The sequence below is a fragment of the Oncorhynchus mykiss genome, chromosome 8 (assembly GCF_013265735.2).
Source record: "Oncorhynchus mykiss isolate Arlee chromosome 8, USDA_OmykA_1.1, whole genome shotgun sequence".
NCBI lineage: Eukaryota > Metazoa > Chordata > Actinopteri > Salmoniformes > Salmonidae > Oncorhynchus > Oncorhynchus mykiss.
Window position 1 is genome coordinate 88,544,181 of NC_048572.1, and position 22,649 is coordinate 88,566,829.

At 45.1% G+C, this 22,649-nt stretch overlaps 1 protein-coding gene across 1 annotated transcript in view; it reads right to left on the reverse strand.

Annotated features, from left to right (window-relative positions):
• LOC110531049 (piezo-type mechanosensitive ion channel component 2) overlaps positions 1-22,649 on the reverse strand; it is a 191,056-nt gene that overhangs the window by 164,244 nt on the left and 4,163 nt on the right. Inside the window, exon 3 of the mRNA XM_036986896.1 lies at positions 10,522-10,564. Coding sequence (XP_036842791.1) covers positions 10,522-10,564 — 43 coding nt within the window. The remainder of the gene's footprint in view (positions 1-10,521; positions 10,565-22,649) is intronic.

The window sequence follows — 22,649 nt, forward strand, 5'->3', positions numbered from 1 at the left end:
GAAGCTCTGTTCATCACAAATGGATGAAAGAAACGGAAAGAAAAACTCTCATCCAACAACACCAAGTCAAGCCAACAACTTTCATTTTTATTTTTCCCTCTCCTGTTAAAAGAGAGTATTTATATTGTACCAGCAGTGGTGAGACCTTCCTGTTGAAAAGGCAACTGAAAACTACTGACATGCAACACATTTACATCTGTACACGCACACATTAAGGATCTATAAAATTCATTTAGGGTCTGTTTCCTGGACACAGACTCTACTGAGTCCACAGAAGCCTATTCATTCAACATCATTTTGAGTCCAGGTGTAGTGTTAATCTGGGTCAATATGTAGTGTTAATCTTGGTCCAGATGTAGGGTTAATCTGGGTCAACATGTAGTGTTAATCTGGGTCCAGGTGTAGGGTTAATCTGGGTCAACATGTAGTGTTAATCTGGGTCCAGATGTAGTGTTAATCTGGGTCAAAATGTAGTGTTAATCTGGGTCCAGATGTAGGGTTAATCTGGGTCAACATGTAGTGTTAATCTGGGTCAAGATATAGTGTTAATCTGGGTCCAGGTGTAGGGTTAATCTGGGTCAATATGGAGTGTTAATCTGGGTCCAGGTGTAGGGTTAATCTGGGTCAATATGTAGGGTTAATCTGGGTCCAGACGTAGGGTTAATCTGGGTCAAGATGTAGGGTTAATCTGGGTCAAGATGTAGGGTTAATCTGGGTCAATATGTAGGGTTAATCTGGGTCAACATGTAGTGTTAATATGGGTCCAGATATAGTGTTAATCTGTGTCAACATGTAGTGTTAATCTGGGTCAACATGTAGTGTTAATCTGGGTCCAGATGTAGGGTTAATCTGGGTCCAGATGTAGGGTTAATCAGGGTCCAGATGTAGTGTTAATCTGGGTCAACATGTAGTGCTAATCTGGGTCCATATGTAGTGTTAATCTGGGTCAATATGTAGTGTTAATCAGGGTCAATATGTATTGTTAATCAGGGTCCAGATGTAGGGTTAATCTGGGTCAACATGTAGTGTTAATCTGGGTCCATATGCAGTGTTAATCTGGGTCAATATGTAGTGTTAATCAGGGTCCAGATGTAGGGTTAATCTGGGTCAACATGTAGGGTTAATCTGGGTCCAGATGTAGGGTTAATCTGGGTCAACATGTAGTGTTAATCTGGGTCAATGTGTAGTGTTAATCTGGGTCAATATGTAGTGTTAATCTGGGTCCAGATGTAGAGTTAATCCGGGTCAATATGTAGGGTTAATCTGGGTCAATATATAGGGTTAATCTGGGTCAATATATAGGATTAATCTGGGTCCAGATGTAGGATTAATCTGGGTCCAGATGTTCAGCTGTTAATATCATCAACACCTGTCCTGCACGTTCTGCTACTGTCTGTCTGTACAGCTGGGATCCACACTAGCCAGCCGGCAACCCACTGTCATTCTGACCGGATGTGTACATAATATGCTTTTCAGATCTCACACCTCTTTCTCCCCCATCACTCATTCAGATCTCACACCTCTTTCTCCGTCCATTCATTCCTCTTTCTCCCCATCACTCAATCAGATCTCACACCTCTTTCTCCCCCATCACTCATTCAGATCTCACACCTCTTTCTCCCCCATCACTCATTCAGATCTCACACCTCTTTCTCCCCCATCACTCATTCAGATCTCACACCTCTTTCTCCCCCATCACTCATTCAGACCTCACACCTCTTTCTCCTCTATCACTCGTTCAGATCTCACACCTCTTTCTCCGTTCATTCACTCCTCTTCTCCCCATCACTCGTTCAGACCTCACACCTCTTTCTCCCCATCCCTCGTTCAGACCTCACACCTCTTTCTCCCCATCACTCGTTCAGACCTCACACCTCTTTCTCCTCTATCACTCGTTCAGACCTCACACCTCTTTCTCCCCCATCTCTCTCTCTTTTCTCTCTTTCTCTCTCTCTTTCTCCCTCTCTTTCTCTCTCTCTTTCTCTCTCTCTTCTCTCGGAGGACCTGAGCCCTAGGACCATGCCTCAGGACTACCTGGCATGATGACTCCTTGCTGTCCCCAGTCCACCTGGTCATGCTGCTGCTTCAGTTTCAACTGTTCTGCCTGCGGCTATGGAACCCTGACCTGTTAACCGGACGTGCCACCTTGTAACGGAACTGCTGTTTTGGACTCTCTCTCTCTATCGCACCTGCTGTCTCTAACTCTGAATGATCGGCTATGAAAAGCCAACTGACATTTACTCCCGAGGTGCTGTCCTGTTGCATCCTGTGCAACTACTGTGATTATTATTATTTGACCATGCTGGTCATTTATGAACATTTCAACATCTTGGCCATGTACTGTTATACTCTGCACCTGGCACAGCCAGAAGAGGACTGGCCACCCCTCAGAGCCTGGGTCCTCTCTAGGTTTCTTCCTAGGTTCCTACCTTTCTAGACAGACAAGCCTAATACAGACAGACAGGCCTTATCCACACAGACAGACATGCCTTACACAGACAGACAGACAGACAGACAGGCATTATCCAGGCATTATCCATGCAAACAGCCAGGCCTTATGCAAACAGACAGGCCTTATCCAGACAGACAGACAGACAGACAGACATATAGACAGGCCTTATCCAGACAGACAGACAGGCCTTATCCAGACAGACAGACAGACAGACAGACAGACAGACAGACATATAGACAGGCTTTATGCAGACAGACAGACAGGCCTTATGCAGACAGACAGACAGGCCTTATCCAGACAGACAGACAGGCCTTACCCAGACAGACAGACATGCCTTATGCAGACAGACAGACAGGCCTTATGCAGACAGACAGACAGGCCTTATCCAGACAGACAGACAAACAGGCCTTATCCAGACAGACAGACAGGCCTTATCCAGACAGACAGACAGACAGGCCTTATCCAGACAGACACAAACAGGAATTACCTAAGAGAGGCTTTAGACAGACAGACAGACAGACAGACAGACAGACCAGACAGGCCAGACAGACAGACAGGCCTTATCCAGACAGACAGGCCTTATCCAGACAGACAGACAGGCCTTATCCATAGAGACAGACAGGCCTTATCCAGAGAGACAGACAGGCCTTATCCAGACAGACAGGCCTTATCCAGACAGACAGACAGGCCTTATCCAGACAGACAGACAGGCCTTATCCAGACAGACAGACAGGCCTTATCCAGACAGACAGACAGGCCTTATCCAGACAGACAGACAGGCCTTACCCAGACAGACAGACATGCCTTATGCAGACAGACAGACAGGCCTTATGCAGACAGACAGACAGGCCTTATCCAGACAGACAGACAAACAGGCCTTATCCAGACAGACAGACAGACAGGCCTTATCCAGACAGACACAAACAGGAATTACCTAAGAGAGGCTTTAGACAGACAGACAGACAGACAGACAGACAGACCAGACAGGCCAGACAGACAGACAGGCCTTATCCAGACAGACAGGCCTTATCCAGACAGACAGACAGGCCTTATCCAGAGAGACAGACAGGCCTTATCCAGAGAGACAGACAGGCCTTATCCAGACAGACAGGCCTTATCCAGACAGACAGACAGGCCTTATCCAGACAGACAGACAGGCCTTATCCAGACAGACAGACAGGCCTTATCCAGACAGACAGACAGGCCTTATCCAGACAGACAGACAGGCCTTATCCAGACAGACAGACAGGCCTTACCCAGACAGACAGACAGGCCTTATCCAGACAGACAGACAGGCCTTATCCAGACAGACAGACAGACAGGCCTTATCCAGACAGAAAGACAGACAGGCCTTATCCAGACAGACAGACAGGCCTTATCCAGACAGACAGACAGACAGGCCTTATCCAGACAGACAGACAGGCCTTATCCAGACAGACAGACAGGCCTTATCCAGACAGACAGACAGGCCTTATCCAGACAGACAGACAGACAGGCCTTATCCAGACAGAAAGACAGACAGGCCTTATCCAGACAGACAGACAGGCCTTATCCAGACAGACAGACAGACAGGCCTTATCCAGACAGACAGACAGGCCTTATCCAGACAGACAGACAGGCCTTACCCAGACAGCAGACATGGTAGGAGTAAAGGCATCAATAGGAGAACACACTCACTCACCTCTCTGGGATCTAATTATCTGTGGTACAGGAATGTCCAAATGCAGCCAACTTCTTTTGTCACTACTCTAATCTAAAGTGTGTGTGTGTGTGTGTGTGTGTGTGTGTGTGTGTGTGTGTGTGTGTGTGTGTGTGTGTGTGTGTGTGTGTGTGTGTGTGTGTGTGTGTGTGTGTGTGTGTGTGTGTGTGTGTGTGTGTGAGTACAGATAGACAGGGGCACTGGGCTGAGCAGTAAAGGCTGTGAGAGACGTTATGAGGTTAGCATCAGATAGGGCTTGTTGACAGACTGCAAGACACAATGAGGTTTAACATGCATCAGATAGGGCTTGTTGACAGACTGCCAGACCTAATGAGGTTTAACATATATCAGATAGGGCTTGTTGACAGACTGCTAGACATAATGAGGTTTAACATATATCAGATAGGGCTTGTTGACAGACTGCTAGACATAATGAGGTTTAACATGCATCAGATAGGGCTTGTTGACAGACTGCCAGACATAATGAGGTTTAACATATATCAGATAGGGCTTGTTGACAGACTGCTAGACATAATGAGGTTTAACATGCATCAGATAGGGCTTGTTGACAGACTGCCAGACATAATGAGGTTTAACATATATCAGATAGGGCTTGTTGACAGACTGCTAGACATAATGAGGTTTAACATGCATCAGATAGGGCTTGTTGACAGACTGCCAGACCTAATGAGGTTTAACATGCATTAACTGAAACCCCAAGTTGAGAAGTACAGGTCAGAACCATCAAGAGTCTTTAGAAACCTAGGGTTGCGTCCCAAATGGCACTCAATTCCCTACATATAGCACGACCAGAACCCAATCGGACCTGGTCAGAAGTAGTGCACTATGAAGGGCATAGGGTGCCGTTTGGGACATGTAGCCTATGTCAGATCTATGGCCACACGTATACATTACATTAAGTGGTGTGTATTGGTACATATTGGAGAACCCGGCTCGCGCTACTTAAAGATATTTGGGAAGTGGACTGTATGCAAGCCTCCAAACTCAATCTGTGGTGGCTAGTGGCTGGAAAAACGGGAGGGTGGACTCATTATAATGGTTCGGATGGAATCAAATGGAACGGTATCAAACACATTCCTCAGATTTAAAGGCACACCAGCCGCCACTGAATACACGGAATGGAGAAGAAATACGTGTGAGATCGTTCACTTGTATCACCCAGAATAAAACGAGAAGTGTGGGAATTTCTATGGGACAAATCGTTTACTGAACCCTAAACCTCAAATAAATATTCGAATAGATAATGTGGACATTGTGCAAGTTGAGGTGACTAAACTGCTTGGAGAAAACCTGGATTGTAAACTGTCATGGTCAACATATTGATACAACAGTAGCTAAGATGGGGAGAAGTCTGTCCATAATAAAGTGCTGCTCTTAACAGCACTATCAACAAGGAAGGTCCTACAGGCCCTAGTTTCTACCTTCTTAACAACACTATCAACAAGGCAGGTCCTACAGGCCCTAGTTTCTACCTTCTTAACAGCACTATCAACAAGGCAGGTCCTACAGGCCCTAGTTTCTACCTTCTTAACAACACTATCAACAAGGCAGGTCCTACAGGCCCTAGTTTCTACCTTCTTAACAACACTATCAACAAGGCAGGTCCTACAGGCCCTAGTTTCTACCTTCTTAACAACACTATCAACAAGGCAGGTCCTACAGGCCCTAGTTTCTACCTTCTTAACAACACTATCAACAAGGCAGGTCCTACAGGACCTAGTTTCTACCTTCTTCACAACACTATCAATAAGGCAGGTTCTACAGGCCCTAGTTTCTACCATCTTAACAACACTATCAACAAGGCAGGTCCTACAGGCCCTAGTTTCTACCTTCTTAACAACACTATCAACAAGGCAGGTCCTACAGGACCTAGTTTCTACCTTCTTAACAACACTATCAACAAGGCAGGTCCTACAGGCCCTAGTTTCTACCTTCTTAACAACACTATCAACAAGGCAGGTCCTACAGGCCCTAGTTTCTACCTTCTTAACAGCACTATCAACAAGGCAGGTCCTACAGGCCCTAGTTTCTACCTTCTTAACAGCACTATCAACAAGGCAGGTCCTACAGGCCCTAGTTTCTACCTTCTTAACAGCACTATCAACAAGGCAGGTACTACAGGCCCTAGTTTCTACCATCTTAACAACACTATCAACAAGGTAGGTCCTACAGGCCCTAGTTTCTACCTTCTTAACAACACTATCAACAAGGCAGGTCCTACAGGCCCTAGTTTCTACCCTCTTAACAACACTATCAACAAGGCAGGTCCTACAGGCCCTAGTTTCTACCTTCTTAACAACACTATCAACAAGGCAGGTCCTACAGGCCCTAGTTTCTACCTTCTTAACACTATCAACAAGGCAGGTCCTACAGGCTCTAGTTTCTACCTTCTTAACAGCACTATCAACAAGGCAGGTCCTACAGGCCCTAGTTTCTACCTTCTTAACAACAGTATCAACAAGGCAGGTCCTACAGGCCCTAGTTTATACCTTCTTAACAACACTATCAACAAGGCAGGTCCTACAGGCCCTAGTTTCTACCATCTTAACAACACTATCAACAAGGCAGGTCCTACAGGCCCTAGTTTCTACCTTCTTAACAACACTATCAACAAGGCAGGTCCTACAGGCCCTAGTTTCTACCTTCTTAACAGCACTATCAACAAGGCAGGTCCTACAGGCCCTAGTTTCTACCTTCTTAACAACACTATCAACAAGGCAGGTCCTACAGGCCCTAGTTTCTACCTTCTTAACAGCACTATCAACAAGGCAGGTCCTACAGGCCCTAGTTTCTACCTTCTTAACAACACTATCAACAAGGCAGGTCCTACAGGCCCTAGTTTCTACCTTCTTAACAGCACTATCAACAAGGCAGGTCCTACAGGCCCTAGTTTCTACCTTCTTAACAGCACTATCAACAAGGCAGGACCTACAGGCCCTAGTTTCTACCTTCTTAACAGCACTATCAACAAGGCAGGTCCTACAGGCCCTAGTTTCTACCTTCTTAACAGCACTATCAACAAGGCAGGTCCTACAGGCCCTAGTTTCTACCTTCTTAACAACACTATCAACAAGGCAGGTCCTACAGGCCCTAGTTTCTACCTTCTTAACAACACTATCAACAAGGCAGGTCCTACAGGCCCTAGTTTCTAACTTCTTAACAGCACTATCAACAAGGCAGGTCCTACAGGACCTAGTTTCTACCTTCTTAACAACACTATCAACAAGGCAGGACCTACAGGCCCTAGTTTCTACCTTCTTAACAGCACTATCAACAAGGCAGGTCCTACAGGACCTAGTTTCTACCTTCTTAACAGCATTATCAACAAGGCAGGTCCTACAGGCCCTAGTTTCTACCTTCTTAACAACACTATCATCAAGGCATGTCCTACAGGCCCTAGTTTATACCTTCTTAACAGCATTATCAACAAGGCAGGTCCTACAGGCCCTAGTTTCTACCTTCTTAACAGCATTATCAACAAGGCAGGTCCTACAGGCCCTAGTTTCTACCTTCTTAACAACACTATCAACAAGGCAGGTCCTACAGGCCCTAGTTTCTACCTTCTTAACAGCACTATCAACAAGGCAGGTCCTACAGGCCCTAGTTTCTACCTTCTTAACAGCACTAACACACATGATAAGACACACACTCTACACACACGTACACATGGATGTTGTATTGTAAATATGTTATAGTGGAGTAGTGGCCTGAGGGAACACAATGAATGTGTTGGGTAAAGTGTAAAGACATGTAATTTCATGTAATATTTTAAATTGTATAAACTGCCTTAATGTTGCTGGACCCCAGGAAGAGTAGCTGCTGCCTTGGCAGGAATTAATGGGGATCCATAATAAACTCCAGGAATAATAGCTGCTGCCTTGGCATGAACTAATGGGGATCCATAATAAACCCCAGGAAGAGTAACCGCTGCCTTGACAGGAACTAAAGGGGATCCATAATAAACCCCAGGAAGAGTAGCTGCTGCCTTGACAGGAACTAATGGGGATCCATAATAAACCCCAGGAAGAGTAGCTGCTGCCTTGTCAGGAACTAATGGGGATCCATAATAAACCCCAGGAAGAGTAGCTGCTGTCTTGGCAGGAACTAATGGGGATCCATAATAAACCCCAGGAAGAGTAGCTGCTGCCTTGACAGGAACTAATGGGGATCCATAATAAACCCCAGGAAGAGTAGCTGCTGCCTTGACAGGAACTAATGGGGATCCATAATAATCCCCAGGAAGAGTAGCTGCTGTCTTGACAGTAACTAATGGGGATCCGGAATAAACCCCAGGAAGAGTAGCTGCTGCCTTGACAGGAACTAATGGGGATCCATAATAAACCCCAGGAAGAGTAGCTGCTGTCTTGACAGGAACTAATGGGGATCCATAATAAACCCCAGGAAGAGTAGCTTCTGTCTTGGCAGGAACTAATGGGGATCCATAATAAACCCCAGGAAGAGTAGCTGCTGCCATGGCAGGAACTAATGGGGGTCCATAATAAACCCCAGGAAGAGTAGCTGCTGCCATGGCAGGAACTAATGGGAGTCCATAATAAACCCCAGGAAGAGTAGCTGCTGCCATGGCAGGAACTAATGAGGATCCATAATAAACCCCAGGAAGAGTAGCTGCTGCCTTGACAGGAACTAAAGGGGATCCATAATAAACCTCAGGAAGAGTAGCTGCTGCCTTGACAGGAACTAATGGGGATCCATAATAAACCCCAGGAAGAGTAGCTGCTGCCTTGTCAGGAACTAATGGGGATCCATAATAAACCCCAGGAAGAGTAGCTGCTGTCTTGGCAGGAACTAATGGGGATCCATAATAAACCCCAGGAAGAGTAGCTGCTGCCTTGACAGGAACTAATGGGGATCCATAATAAACCCCAGGAAGAGTAGCTGCTGCCTTGACAGGAACTAATGGGGATCCATAATAATCCCCAGGAAGAGTAGCTGCTGTCTTGACAGTAACTAATGGGGATCCGGAATAAACCCCAGGAAGAGTAGCTGCTGCCTTGACAGGAACTAATGGGGATCCATAATAAACCCCAGGAAGAGTAGCTGCTGCCTTGACAGGAACTAATGGGGATCCATAATAATCCCCAGGAAGAGTAGCTGCTGTCTTGACAGTAACTAATGGGGATCCGGAATAAACCCCAGGAAGAGTAGCTGCTGCCTTGACAGGAACTAATGGGGATCCATAATAAACCCCAGGAAGAGTAGCTGCTGTCTTGACAGGAACTAATGGGGATCCATAATAAACCCCAGGAAGAGTAGCTTCTGTCTTGGCAGGAACTAATGGGGATCCATAATAAACCCCAGGAAGAGTAGCTGCTGCCATGGCAGGAACTAATGGGGGTCCATAATAAACCCCAGGAAGAGTAGCTGCTGCCATGGCAGGAACTAATGGGAGTCCATAATAAACCCCAGGAAGAGTAGCTGCTGCCATGGCAGGAACTAATGAGGATCCATAATAAACCCCAGGAAGAGTAGCTGCTGCCTTGGCAGGAACTAATGAGGATCCATAATAAACCCCAGGAAGAGTTGCTTCTGCCTTGGCAGGAACTAACGGGGATCAATAATAAACCCCAGGAAGAGTAGCTCCTGCCTTGGCAGGAACTAATGGGGGTCCATAATAAACCCCAGGAAGAGTAGCTGCTGTCTTGACAGGAACTAATGGGGGTCCATAATAAACCCCAGGAAGAGTAGCTGCTGCCATGGCAGGAACTAATGGGGGTCCATAATAAACCCCAGAAAGAGTAGCTGCTGCCATGGCAGGAACTAATGAGGATCCATAATAAACCCCAGGAAGAGTAGCTGCTGCCTTGGCAGGAACTAACGGGGATCAATAATAAACCCCAGGAAGAGTAGCTGCTGCCTTAGCAGAACTAATGGGGATCCATAATAAACCCCAGGAAGAGTAGCTGCTGCCTTGGCAGGAACTAATGGGGGTCCATAATAAACCCCAGGAAGAGTAGCTGCTGTCTTGACAGGAACTCATTCTGTTAGTTTAGTCTTATTAGTTGCACCTGTTCCTTTTGTGTTTCTTGATTTTTGGTCTATTTAAGCCTGTTAGGCCCGCTTAGGTGTGTGCGGGATTATTTTGTGTTCTCTGTCGATTGTGGATGTGGTTTTGTTCTCTGGATTGTTTGCCCTGTGTTTTGGGTTGGTCAGTGTGTATGCGCCCTGTGTTTGGCGTGACTGGGTGTGAATACTTCCTGAAAGCCCTGTATTCTAAATCTACAATATCTCTATAATATTAGGGTGTATAATAATAACTTAGTTTGTTAAGTCTATATTATGTATAGTGTACCCGTAGGTTTGTATTTACAGTATGTTTGAATTGTCTTACCTTTCGAAGCCAATCTGACGTATAGATTTCTCCCACGTTGAACCTGAACAAAATCACAAGAGCATTTCATAAGAGCAGGTACAGATTAAGAGCATTTATAAGAGCAGGTACAGACTAACAGCATTTCATAAGATCAGGTACAGACTAACAGCATTTCATAAGAGCAGGTACAGATTAACAGCATTTCATAAGAGCAGGTACAGATTAACAGCATTTCATAAGAGCAGGTACAGATTAAGAGCATTTATAATAGCAGGTACAGATTAACAGCATTTCATAAGAGCAGGTACAGACTAACAGCATTTCATAAGAGCAGGTACAGATTAAGAGCATTTATAATAGCAGGTACAGATTAACAGCATTTCATAAGAGCAGGTACAGACTAACAGCATTTATAAGAGCAGGTACAGACTAACAGCATTTCATAAGAGCAGGTACAGACTAACAGCATTTCATAAGAGCAGGTACAGACTAACAGCATTTATAAGAGCAGGTACAGATTAAGAGCATTTATAAGAGCAGGTACAGACTAACAGCATTTATAAGAGCAGGTACAGATTAAGAGCATTTATAAGAGCAGGTATGGATTAAGAGCATTTATAAGAGCAGGTACAGACTAACAGCATTTCATAAGAGCAGGTATGGATTAAGAGCATTTATAAGAGCAGGTACAGACTAACAGCATTTCATAAGAGCAGGTATGGATTAAGAGCATTTATAAGAGCAGGTACAGACTAACAGCATTTATAAGAGCAGGTACAGACTAACAGCATTTATAAGAGCAGGTACAGACTAACAGCATTTCATAAGAGCAGGTACAGATTAAGAGCATTTATAAGAGCAGGTACAGACTAACAGCATTTCATAAGAGCAGGTACAGATTAAGAGCATTTCATAAGAGCAGGTACAGACTAACAGCATTTCATAAGAGCAGGTACAGACTAACAGCATTTCATAAGAGCAGGTACAGATTAAGAGCATTTATAAGAGCAGGTATGGATTAAGAGCATTTATAAGAGCAGGTACAGACTAACAGCATTTCATAAGATCAGGTATGGATTAAGAGCATTTATAAGAGCAGGTACAGACTAACAGCATTTCATAAGAGCAGGTACAGACTAACAGCATTTCATAAGAGCAGGTACAGGCTAACAGCATTTCATAAGAGCAGGTACAGATTAAGAGCATTTATAAGAGCAGGTATGGATTAAGAGCATTTATAAGAGCAGGTACAGACTAACAGCATTTCATAAGAGCAGGTACAGATTAAGAGCATTTATAAGAGCAGGTACAGACTAACAGCATTTCATAAGAGCAGGTACAGACTAACAGCATTTCATAAGAGCAGGTACAGACTAACAGCATTTCATAAGAGCAGGTACAGATTAAAAGCATTTATAAGAGCAGGTACAGACTAACAGCATTTCATAAGAGCAGGTATGGATTAAGAGCATTTATAAGAGCAGGTACAGATTAACAGCATTTATAAGAGCAGGTACAGACTAACAGCATTTATAAGAGCAGGTACAGACTAACAGCATTTCATAAGAGCAGGTACAGATTAAGAGCATTTATAATAGCAGGTACAGACTAACAGCATTTCATAAGAGCAGGTACAGATTAAGAGCATTTATAAGAGCAGGTACAGACTAACAGCATTTCATAAGAGCAGGTACAGATTAAGAGCATTTATAAGAGCAGGTACAGACTAACAGCATTTCATAAGAGCAGGTACAGATTAAGAGCATTTATAAGAGCAGGTACAGACTAACAGCATTTCATAAGAGCAGGTACAGATTAAGAGCATTTATAAGAGCAGGTACAGACTAACAGCATTTATAAGAGCAGGTATGGATTAACAGCATTTATAAGAGCAGGTACAGATTAAGAGCATTTATAAGAGCAGGTACAGACTAACAGCATTTCATAAGAGCAGGTATGGATTAAGAGCATTTATAAGAGCAGGTATGGATTAAGAGCATTTATAAGAGCAGGTACAGATTAAGAGCATTTATAAGAGCAGGTACAGACTAACAGCATTTAGTACTTTCACTACTAGTTTGAAGTATTCCTGAGTACCATTGTGTGTAACTACTAATTACTAGTACCATTGTGTGCTTAAAGACACATTTTCAGGTATTCTATTATTTTCTATTCACCTCATGGCGAAAATGACCCACAGCGGATTACGCACAAAATAACCCACGGCTGATAACGCACAAAATAACCCACGGCTGATAACGCACAAAATAACCCACGGCTGATAATGCACAAAATTATACACGGCTGATAATGTCTTTGTTCCGGTGCCAAGGAAAACACATAATCACCTTGTGACTGGAGACTACAGACTAATCTAGACTAATGACAAATCAATTTAGAGCTGTGTGTATGTGTGTTTTGTCAATTCCTTAGCAGAGTATTTAGGTGTTGAATATCACACTGATGGAGGTTCAGTTGTTCTGATGGCCTTTGAAAGACAATCTGACTTCAGAGGCAGATGGTCTTATAACTAACTGAACCGGCCACGTCACAGACACCAACGTCTTGCTTCCAGACAAACTAAACACCATTTTTGCCCGCTTTGAGGATAATACAGTGCCGCTAACAAGAAATGCTCCCCCCCCCCCCCCCCCCCCCTTCTCTGTGGCTGATGTGAGTAAGACATTTAAACGTGTTAACCCTCGCCAGGCTGCTGTCCCAGACGGCATCCCAAGCCGCGTCCTCAGAGCATGCACAGACCAGCTGCCTAGTGTGTTTATGGACATATTCAATCACTCCCTATCCCAGTCTGCAGTCCCCACATGCTTCAAGATGGCTACCATTGTTCCTGTACCCAAGAAGGCAAAGATAATTGAACTAAATGACTATCGCCCTGTAGCACTCACTTCTGTCATCATGAAGTGCTTTGATAGACTAGTCAAGGACCATATCACCTCCACCCTACCTGACACCCTAGACCCACTCCAATTTGCTTACCGCCCTAATAGGTCCACAAACGATGCAATCGCCTTCGCACTGCACACTGCCCTAACCCATCTGGGCAAGAGGAATACCTATGTAAGAATGTTGTTCATTGACTACAGCTCAGCATTCAACACCATAGTGCCCTCCAAACTCATCATCAAGCTGGAGGCCCTGGGTCTCAACCCCGCCCTGTGCAACTGGGTCCTGGACTTCCTGACGGGCCGCTCCCAGGTGGTGAAGATAGGAAACAACATCTCCACCCCGCTGAACCTCAACACTGAGGCCCCACAGGGGTGCGTGCTCAGCCCCCTCCTGTTCACCCACGACTGCGTGGCCATGCACGCCTCCAACTCAATCATTAAGTTTGCAGAAGACACAATAGTTGTGGGCTTGATTACCAACAACGACAAGATGGCCTACAGGGAGGAGGTGAGGGCACTCAGAGTGTGGTGGCTGGAACCCTAACCCTAACCCTCTCACTCAACATTAACACAACAAAGGAGATGATCATGGACTTCAGGAAACAGCAGAGGGAGCATCCCACTATCCACATTGAAGGGACAGCAGTGGAGAAAGTGGAACGTTTTAAGTTCCTCGGCGTACACATCACGGACAAACTGAAATGGTCCACCCACACAGACGGTGTGGTGAAGAAGGCGCAACAGCACCTCTTCAACCTCAGTAGGCTGAAGAAATGTGGCTTGTCACCAAAAACACTCACAAAATTTTACAGAGCCACAATCGAGAGCATCCTGTTGAGCTGTATCACAGCCTGGTACGGCAACTGCTCCGCCCTCAACCGCAAGGCTCTCCAGAGAGCGGTGCGGTCTGCACAACGCATCACCGGGGGCAAACTACCTGCCCTCCATGACACCTATAGCAGCCGATGTCACAGGAAGGCAAAATATATCATCAATATCACTTGAATAATGTATTCATATCTCATATTACTCATATCCCATGTATATACTGTATTTTATACCATATATTGCACCTTGTCTTTGCCGCTCGGCCATCGCTCATCCATATATTTATATGTACATATTCTCATTCACCCCTTTAGATTTGTGTGTATTAGGTAGTTGTTGTGGTATCGTTAGATTACTTGTTAGATATTACTGCACTGTCGGAAGTAGAAGCACAAGCATTTTGCCATTAACATCTGCTAACCGTGTGTATGTGACCAATAAAATGTGATTTGATTTGAACACAGGCCTAGAAACATCCATCAATGTTTGGTGGAACCCGAAAAGGCAGCTCAGACATTTATTTTTTTGGCGGAGGTGTTTAACGTTAACAGGAAGCCCAGCAGCTGTCCATACTAGAATAATACGTCTACTGGCTTTACCCTGTCAGACTACTGGCTTTACCCTGTCAGACTACCGGCTTGACTGTCAGACTACTGGCTTTACCCTGTCAGACTACTGGCTTTACCCTGTCTGACTACTGGCTTTACCCTGTCAGACTACTGGCTTTACCCTGTCAGACTACTGGCTTTACCCTGTCTGACTACTGGCTTTACCCTGTCAGACTACTGGCTTTACCCTGTCTGACTACTGGCTTGACCCTGTCAGACTACTGGCTTTACCCTGTCAGACTACTGGCTTTACCCTGTCAGACTACTGGCTTTACCCTGTCAGACTACTTTACCCTGTCAGACTACTGGCTTTACCCTGTCAGACTACTTTACCGTGTCAGACTACTGGCTTGACTGTCAGACTACTGGCTTTACCCTGTCAGACTACTGGCTTTACCCTGTCTGACTACTTTACCCTGTCAGACTACTGGCTTGACTGTCAGACTACTGGCTTTACCCTGTCAGACTACTGGCTTTACACTGTCAGACTACTGGCTTTACCCTGTCAGACTACTGGCTTTACCCTGTCAGACTACTGGCTTTACCCTGTCAGACTACTTTACCCTGTCAGACTACTGGCTTGACTGTCAGACTACTGGCTTTACCCTGTCAGACTACTGGCTTTACCCTGTCAGACTACTGGCTTTACCCGGTCAGACTACTTTACCCTGTCAGACTACTTGACCCTGTCAGACTACTGGCTTTACCCTGTCAGACTACTGGCTTTACCCTGTCAGACTACTGGCTTTACCCTGTCAGACTACTGGATTTACCCTGTCAGACTACTTTACCCTGTCAGACTACTGGCTTTACCCGGTCAGACTACTTGACACTGTCAGACTACTGGCTTTACCCTGTCACAGTACTAGCTTTACCCTGTCAGACTACTTGACACTGTCAGACTACTGGCTTTACCCTGTCACAGTGCTGGCTTTACCCTGTCAGACTACTTTACCCTGTCAGACTACTGGCTTTACCCTGTCAGACTACTGCTGTAGACAGTTTCATTGCATTCTTCTCTCTCCCTTGATCCTGATAGTCTAGTGCTGCATGTTTTTCCACTGGCCCCATTTAAACGCTGTCACATTTACAGTGTGACTATAATATATTGATAAATAATATTACGTATTAATAATATCATTACTCTCTATCTGCCCAGGGAGGGAGGTGTCAAATTTAGCAGGAGGGCCTTGGTGGTGGTGGTGAATGTATATGTGGCTGGGGACGAGCTCTGTATTTAAACCTCAGCCCAAAGCAGTGAGGAGAGAGAGGAGAGAGAGAGAGAGAGAGAGAGAAGATCCAGAACAGGAGGAGGAACAGGAGGAACAGGAGGAGGAGCAGGTGGAGGAGCAGGAGGAGGAGCAGGAGGAGAAGGAGCAGGAGGAGGAACAGGAGGAGGAGGAGGAGGAAAAGGAGGAGGAGCAGGAGGAGGAGCAGGGGTAGGAACAGGAGGAGAAGGAGCAGGAAAAGGAGCAGGAGAAGGAGGAGGAGGAGCAGGAGAAGGAACAGGAGGAGGAGCAGGAACAGGAGGAGGAGCAGGAGGAGGAGAAGGTACAGGAGGAGGAGCGGGAAGAGGTACAGGAGGAGCGGGAGGAGGAGGAGCAAGAGGAGGAGGAGGAGGAACAGGAGGAGGAGCAGGAGAAGGAGGATGAAAAGGAGGAGGAGCAGGAGAAGGAGCAGGAGGAGCAGGAGGAGAAGCAGGAGGAGGAGCAGGAGGAGGTACAGGGGGAGGAGCAGGAGAAGGAGGATGAAAAGGAGGAGGAGCAGGAGAAGGAGCAGGAGGAGCAGGAGGAGAAGCAGGAGGAGGAGCAGGAGGAGGTACAGGGGGAGGAGCAGGAGGAGGAACAGGAGGAAAAGGAGGACGAGGAGGAACAGGAGGAGGAGCAGAAGGAGGAGGAGCAGGAGGAGCAGGAGGAAGAGGAACAGGAGAAGGAGGAGCAGGAGGAGGAGCAGCAGGAAGTACAGGAGGAGGAGCAGGAGAAGGAACAGGAGGAGGAGCAGGAGGAGGTACAGGAGGAGCGGGAGGAGGAGGAGCAAGAGGAGGAGGAGAAACAGGAGGAGGAACAGGAGAAGGAGGAGGAAAAGGAGGAGGAGCAGGAGGAGGAGGAGGAGCAGGAGGAGGAACAGGAGGATGAGGAGGAGCAGTAGGAGGTACAGGAGGAGGAGGAGGAACAGGAGAAGGAGGAGGAGGAGGAGGAGAAGGAGGAAGAACAGGAGGAGGAGGAGGAGCAGGAGGAGGAGGAACAGGAGGAGGTACAGGAGGAGCAGGAGGAGGTACAGGAGGAGCGGGAGGAGGAGGAGCAAGAGGAGGAGGAGAAACAGGAGGAGGAGCAGGAGAAGGAGGAGGAAAAGGAGGAGGAGCAGGAGGAGGAGGAGGAGCAGGAGGAGGAACAGGAGGAGGAGGAGGAGCAGTAGGAGGTACAGGAGGAGGAGGAGGAACAGGAGAAGGAGGAGGAGGAGGAGCGAGACAAGCAGGTCTGCTCCTGTCTGCTCCTGTCTATTAATCTCCGTTCTCCCTGCTCTGCTCTGTAGCAGCTGTCTGTCACCATGTTAGCTTAGTGAGGTAGCCCATTCATACATGTCAGGTTCTGACCCTAATGGCTTATTTGGCTCTGGCCAATGAAGAAGCACAGGAAATGATGTACACTATCCTGAGATAAGATCAGAACTGTTTCAGAATGAGGGAAAGCTTCTTGTCCATATCCCCGTGGTCTAGCCAAAAGGAAAGGGGTGTAGAGATGTTAGATCTGGATAGATTAATAAAAATGTATATTTGTTTTGACGGGCATTAGTAACGTACAGTACTAAGGAAATACCAACATCTTCCCCTATTATTTGGAAGAGTCGAGTCCTGTATCTGAACTGAGACCTGTAATTCAGAACCAGCTATGCAGTGACGCGTCATGTGTACATCCGCGACCTACAGAGTTAATAAGAAAGTCTCCTACGTAATTATATCATTTTATAATTCCATTGTACAGTAAAAAAAAATGTTTTTAACTTGATCTGACTTTAAATTTATCTCGGAAATCTGGAACTAAAATCTTGCGGACATTTGGTCCGAATAAACAAAAAAACAACAACGTTCTGTTCAGATGTTAAAAGTCTTTCAGTCTAAAAAAAAGAAAAAAAAAAGGAATATGGCTTCCTTCCTTCCTTCCTTCCTTCCTTCCTTCCTTCCTTCCTTCCTTCCTTCCTTCCTTCCTTCCTTCCTTCCTTCCTTCCTTCCTTCCTTCCTTCTATTCAACGTGTTAAATAAATAAAACCTCTAGACATTCATGCTGCAACGCAGAGCAATAAAGAAATGCCCAGTTTCATATAGGTATTTCTGTTTAATGTTACGGGGTAATTATAAAGAGAAAAAAAATAAAAAACGTTTCTAATTGCCCACCTCCCCCTTCAATTCTTTCCCTCCCTTCACACCCATTGATTTCCTACCTTAAAGCTAATGTTGGCAGTTGGTGGCAGCTGCTAGTAGCTACCAACGCATACTGCCTACTGTGCTTGTACAGTGTTGCCCAAGGCGGTATGGTCATTATAGCCATCGGAGGAAGGAAAATTGAAATGGAAAATTTATTTAGCTCCTGTTAAAGCGTGAGAGGCCATTAGAACAAAGAGGGGGGGGGGGGGGGGGGGGGTCAGGGTTCTGCCTTGTCTAGACGCAGTGGAGTTTCACAACTGATAGGAAGTCTATTGAGTGTTCCAGATGTTCAGTGAAGTCCACAACTCCCAACACCTCCACAAAATTAATCCCTCACGTTGTTTTCCTGTTTCAGCCTGTAAAAGTTGTTCCCTTCGCTTTATTTTCCCTACGCGATGTGAGTTTTACATTACTAAACATCTCTGCCTCATCATCTCAACAACAAGAACAAAAAAGACATTGAATATCCCTTTGAGCATGATGAAGTTATTAATGACACTTTGGATGGTGTATCAATACACCCAGTCATTACAAAGATACAGGCGTCCTTCCTAACACAGTTGCCGGAGCGGAAGGAAACCTCTCAGGGATTTCACGGTAAATGCCAATGGTGACTTTAAAACAGTTACAGAGTTTACAAGCATTTCGCTACCCCTGCAATAACATCTGCTAAACACGTGTATGTGACCAATAAAATTTGATTTGGCTGTGATAGGAGAAAGCTGAGGATGGATCAACAACATTGTAGTTACTCCACAACACTAACCTAAATGACAAGAGTGAAAAGAAGGAAGCCTGTACAGAATAAAAATATTCCAAAACATGCATCCTGTTTGCAACAAGGTACTAAAGTAATACTGCAAAAAATCTGTCCAAGCAATTCACTTTTTTGTCCCAAATGCAACTTGTTGTTTGGGGCAAATCCAATACAACACATTACTGAGTACCACTCTCCATATGTTCAAGCATAGTAGTGGCTGCATCATGTTATGGGTGTGCTTGTCATCGTTAAGGACTGGGGAGTTTTTCAGGATAAATAAGAAATGGGATGGAGTTAAGCACAGACAAAATTCTAGAGGAAAACCTGGTTCAGTCTGCTTTCCACATGACACTGGGTCATGAATTCACCTTTCAGCAGGACAATAACCTAAAACACAAGGCCAAATCTACACTGGAGTTGCTTACCAAGAAGACAGAGAATGTTCCTGAGTGGCTGAGGTACAGTTTTGACTTAAATCTGCTTGAAAATCTATGGCAAGCCCTGAAAATGGTTGTCTAGCAATGATGAACAACCAATTTGGCAGAGCTTGAAGAATGTTGAATTCCCCCCTTCTGACACCCAGGTGGCGACACGCATCTCTGTGTGCCCGGGAGATATCTCAACTTGGATGTCGGCCAACCACCTCAAGCTCAACCTGGACAAGACGGAGCTGCTCTTCCTCCCGGGGAAGGCCTGCCCCGCTTAAAGACCTCATCACGGTTGACAACTCCAAAGTGTCGCCCTCCCAGAGTGCAAAGAACCTTGGTGTGACCCTGGACAACACCCTGTCGTTCTCTGCAAACACCGTTCCTGCAGGTTCACGCTCTACAACATCCGTAGAGTACGGCCCTAACTCACACAGGAAGCAGCGCAGGTCCTAATCCAGGCACTTGTCATCTCCCGTCGTGGCTACTACAACCCTCTGCTGGCTGGGCTCCCTGCTTCTGCCATCAAACCCCTTCAACTTATCCAGAACACTGCAGCCCGCCTGGTGTTCAAACCTTCCCAAGTTCTCTCATGTCACCCCGCCCCTCCTCACACTCCACTGGCCTCCAGTTGAGGCTCGCATCCACGTTGCTTACCTTTGGAGCAGCAAGAGGAACTGTCCCTCCCTACTTTCAGGCTATGCTCAAACCCTACACCCCAACCCGATCACAACGTTCTGCTACCTCAGATCTCTTGGCCTGTTGTTGTCCCTCCTAGCTATCTTATTAAGATGAATACATTAACTTTAAGTCGCTCTGGATAAAAGTGTCTGCTAAATTACAAAAATGTTTTTAAAAAATATGTAAATGTTGAACAATCCTGGTGTGGAAAGCTCTTAAGAGACGTACCCAAAAAGACTCTGTAATCAATGCCAAATGTGATTCAAACATGTATAGACTAACGGGGTTGAAACCAAGATATATGAGTGTTTTATTTTTTCATAAATTTTTCTTACACTTTTACAGAATATTTCGGGTAGATCGTTGACGAAAAATACAATACATGGGTTCAGTAAGTCTATGTGAGAACATGTTAGTGGGTTCAGTAAGGATATTTGAGAACATGTTAGTGGGTTCAGTAAGTCTATGTGAGAACATATTAGTGGGTTCAGTAAGTCTATGTGAGAACATGTTAGTGGGTTCAGTAAGGATATTTGAGAACATGTTAGTGGGTTCAGTAAGTCTATGTGAGAACATATTAGTGGGTTCAGTAAGTCTATGTGAGAACATGTTAGTGGGTTCAGTAAGTCTATGTTGGAAAATGTTAGTGGGTTCAGTAAGTCTATGTGAGAACATGTTAGTGGGTTCAGTAAGTCTATGTGAGAACCTGTTAGTGGGTTCAGTAAGTCTATGTGAGAACCTGTTAGTGGGTTCAGTAAGGCTATGTTGGAACATGTTAGTGGGTTCAGTAAGTCTATGTGAGAACATGTTAGTGGGTTCAGTAAGGATAAGTGAGAACATGTTAGTGGGTTTAGTAAGTCTATGTGGAACATGTTAGTGGGTTCAGTAAGGCTATGTTGGAAAATGTTAGTGGCTTCAGTAAGTCTATTTGAGAACATGTTAGTGGGTTCAGTAAGGCTATGTTGGAACATGTTAGTGGGTTAAGTAAGTCTATGTGAGAACATGTTAGTGGGTTCAGTAAGTCTATGTGAGAACATGTTAGTGGGCTCAGTAAGTCTATGTTGGAACATGTTAGTGGGTTCAGTAAGGCTATGTGAGAACATGTTAGTGGGTTCAGTAAGTCTATGTGAGAACATGTTAGTGGGCTCAGTAAGTCTATGTGAGAACATGTTAGTGGGTTCAGTAAGTCTATGTGAGAACATGTTAGTGGGCTCAGTAAGTCTATGTTGGAACATGTTAGTGGGTTCAGTAAGTCTATGTGAGAACATGTTAGTGGGTTCAGTAAGGCTATGTTGGAACATGTTAGTGGGTTCAGTAAGTCTATGTGAGAACATGTTAGTGGGTTCAGTAAGTCTATGTGAGAACATGTTAGTGGGCTCAGTAAGTCTATGTTGGAACATGTTAGTGGGTTCAGTAAGGCTATGTGAGAACATGTTAGTGGGTTCAGTAAGGCTATGTTGGAACATGTTAGTGGGTTCAGTAAGGCTATGTGAGAACATGTTAGTGAGTTCAGTAAGTCTATGTGAGAACATGTTAGTGGGTTCAGTAAGGCTATGTTGGAACATGTTAGTGGGTTCAGTAAGTCTATGTGAGAACATGTTAGTGGGTTCAGTAAGTCTATGTGAGAACATGTTAGTGGGCTCAGTAAGTCTATGTTGGAACATGTTAGTGGGTTCAGTAAGGCTATGTTGGAACATGTTAGTGGGTTCAGTAAGGCTATGTTGGAACATGTTAGTGGGTTCAGTAAGGCTATGTGAGAACATGTTAGTGGGTTCAGTAAGTCTATGTGAGAACATGTTAGTGGGTTCAGTAAGGCTATGTTGGAACATGTTAGTGGGTTCAGTAAGTCTATGTGAGAACATGTTAGTGGGTTCAGTAAGTCTATGTGAGAACATGTTAGTGGGTTCAGTAAGTCTATGTTGGAACATGTTAGTGGGTTCAGTAAGTCTATGTTGGAACATGTTAGTGGGTTCAGTAAGTCTATGTGAGAACATGTTAGTGGGTTCAGTAAGTCTATGTTGGAACATCTTAGTGGGTTCAGTAAGTCTATGTTGGAACATGTTAGTGGGTTCAGTAGGTCTATGTTGGAACATGTTAGTGGGTTCAGTAAGTCTATGTGAGAACATGTTAGTCGGTTCAGTAAGTCTATGTTGGAACATGTTAGTGGGTTCAGTAAGTCTATGTGAGAACATGTTAGTGAGTTCAGTAAGGCTATGTGAGAACATGTTAGTCGGGTCAGTAAGGCTATGTTGGAACATGTTAGTGGGTTCAGTAAGTCTATGTTGGAACATGTTAGTCGGTTCAGTAAGTCTATGTTGGAACATGTTAGTGGGTTCAGTAAGTCTATGTTGGAACATGTTAGTGGGTTCAGTAAGTCTATGTTGGAACATGTTAGTGGGTTCAGTAAGTCTATGTTGGAACATGTTAGTGGGTTCAGTAAGGCTATGTGAGAACATGTTAGTGAGTTCAGTAAGGCTATGTCATCTCCTAAAAGTGGTGCATCTCCTAACTTAGCCC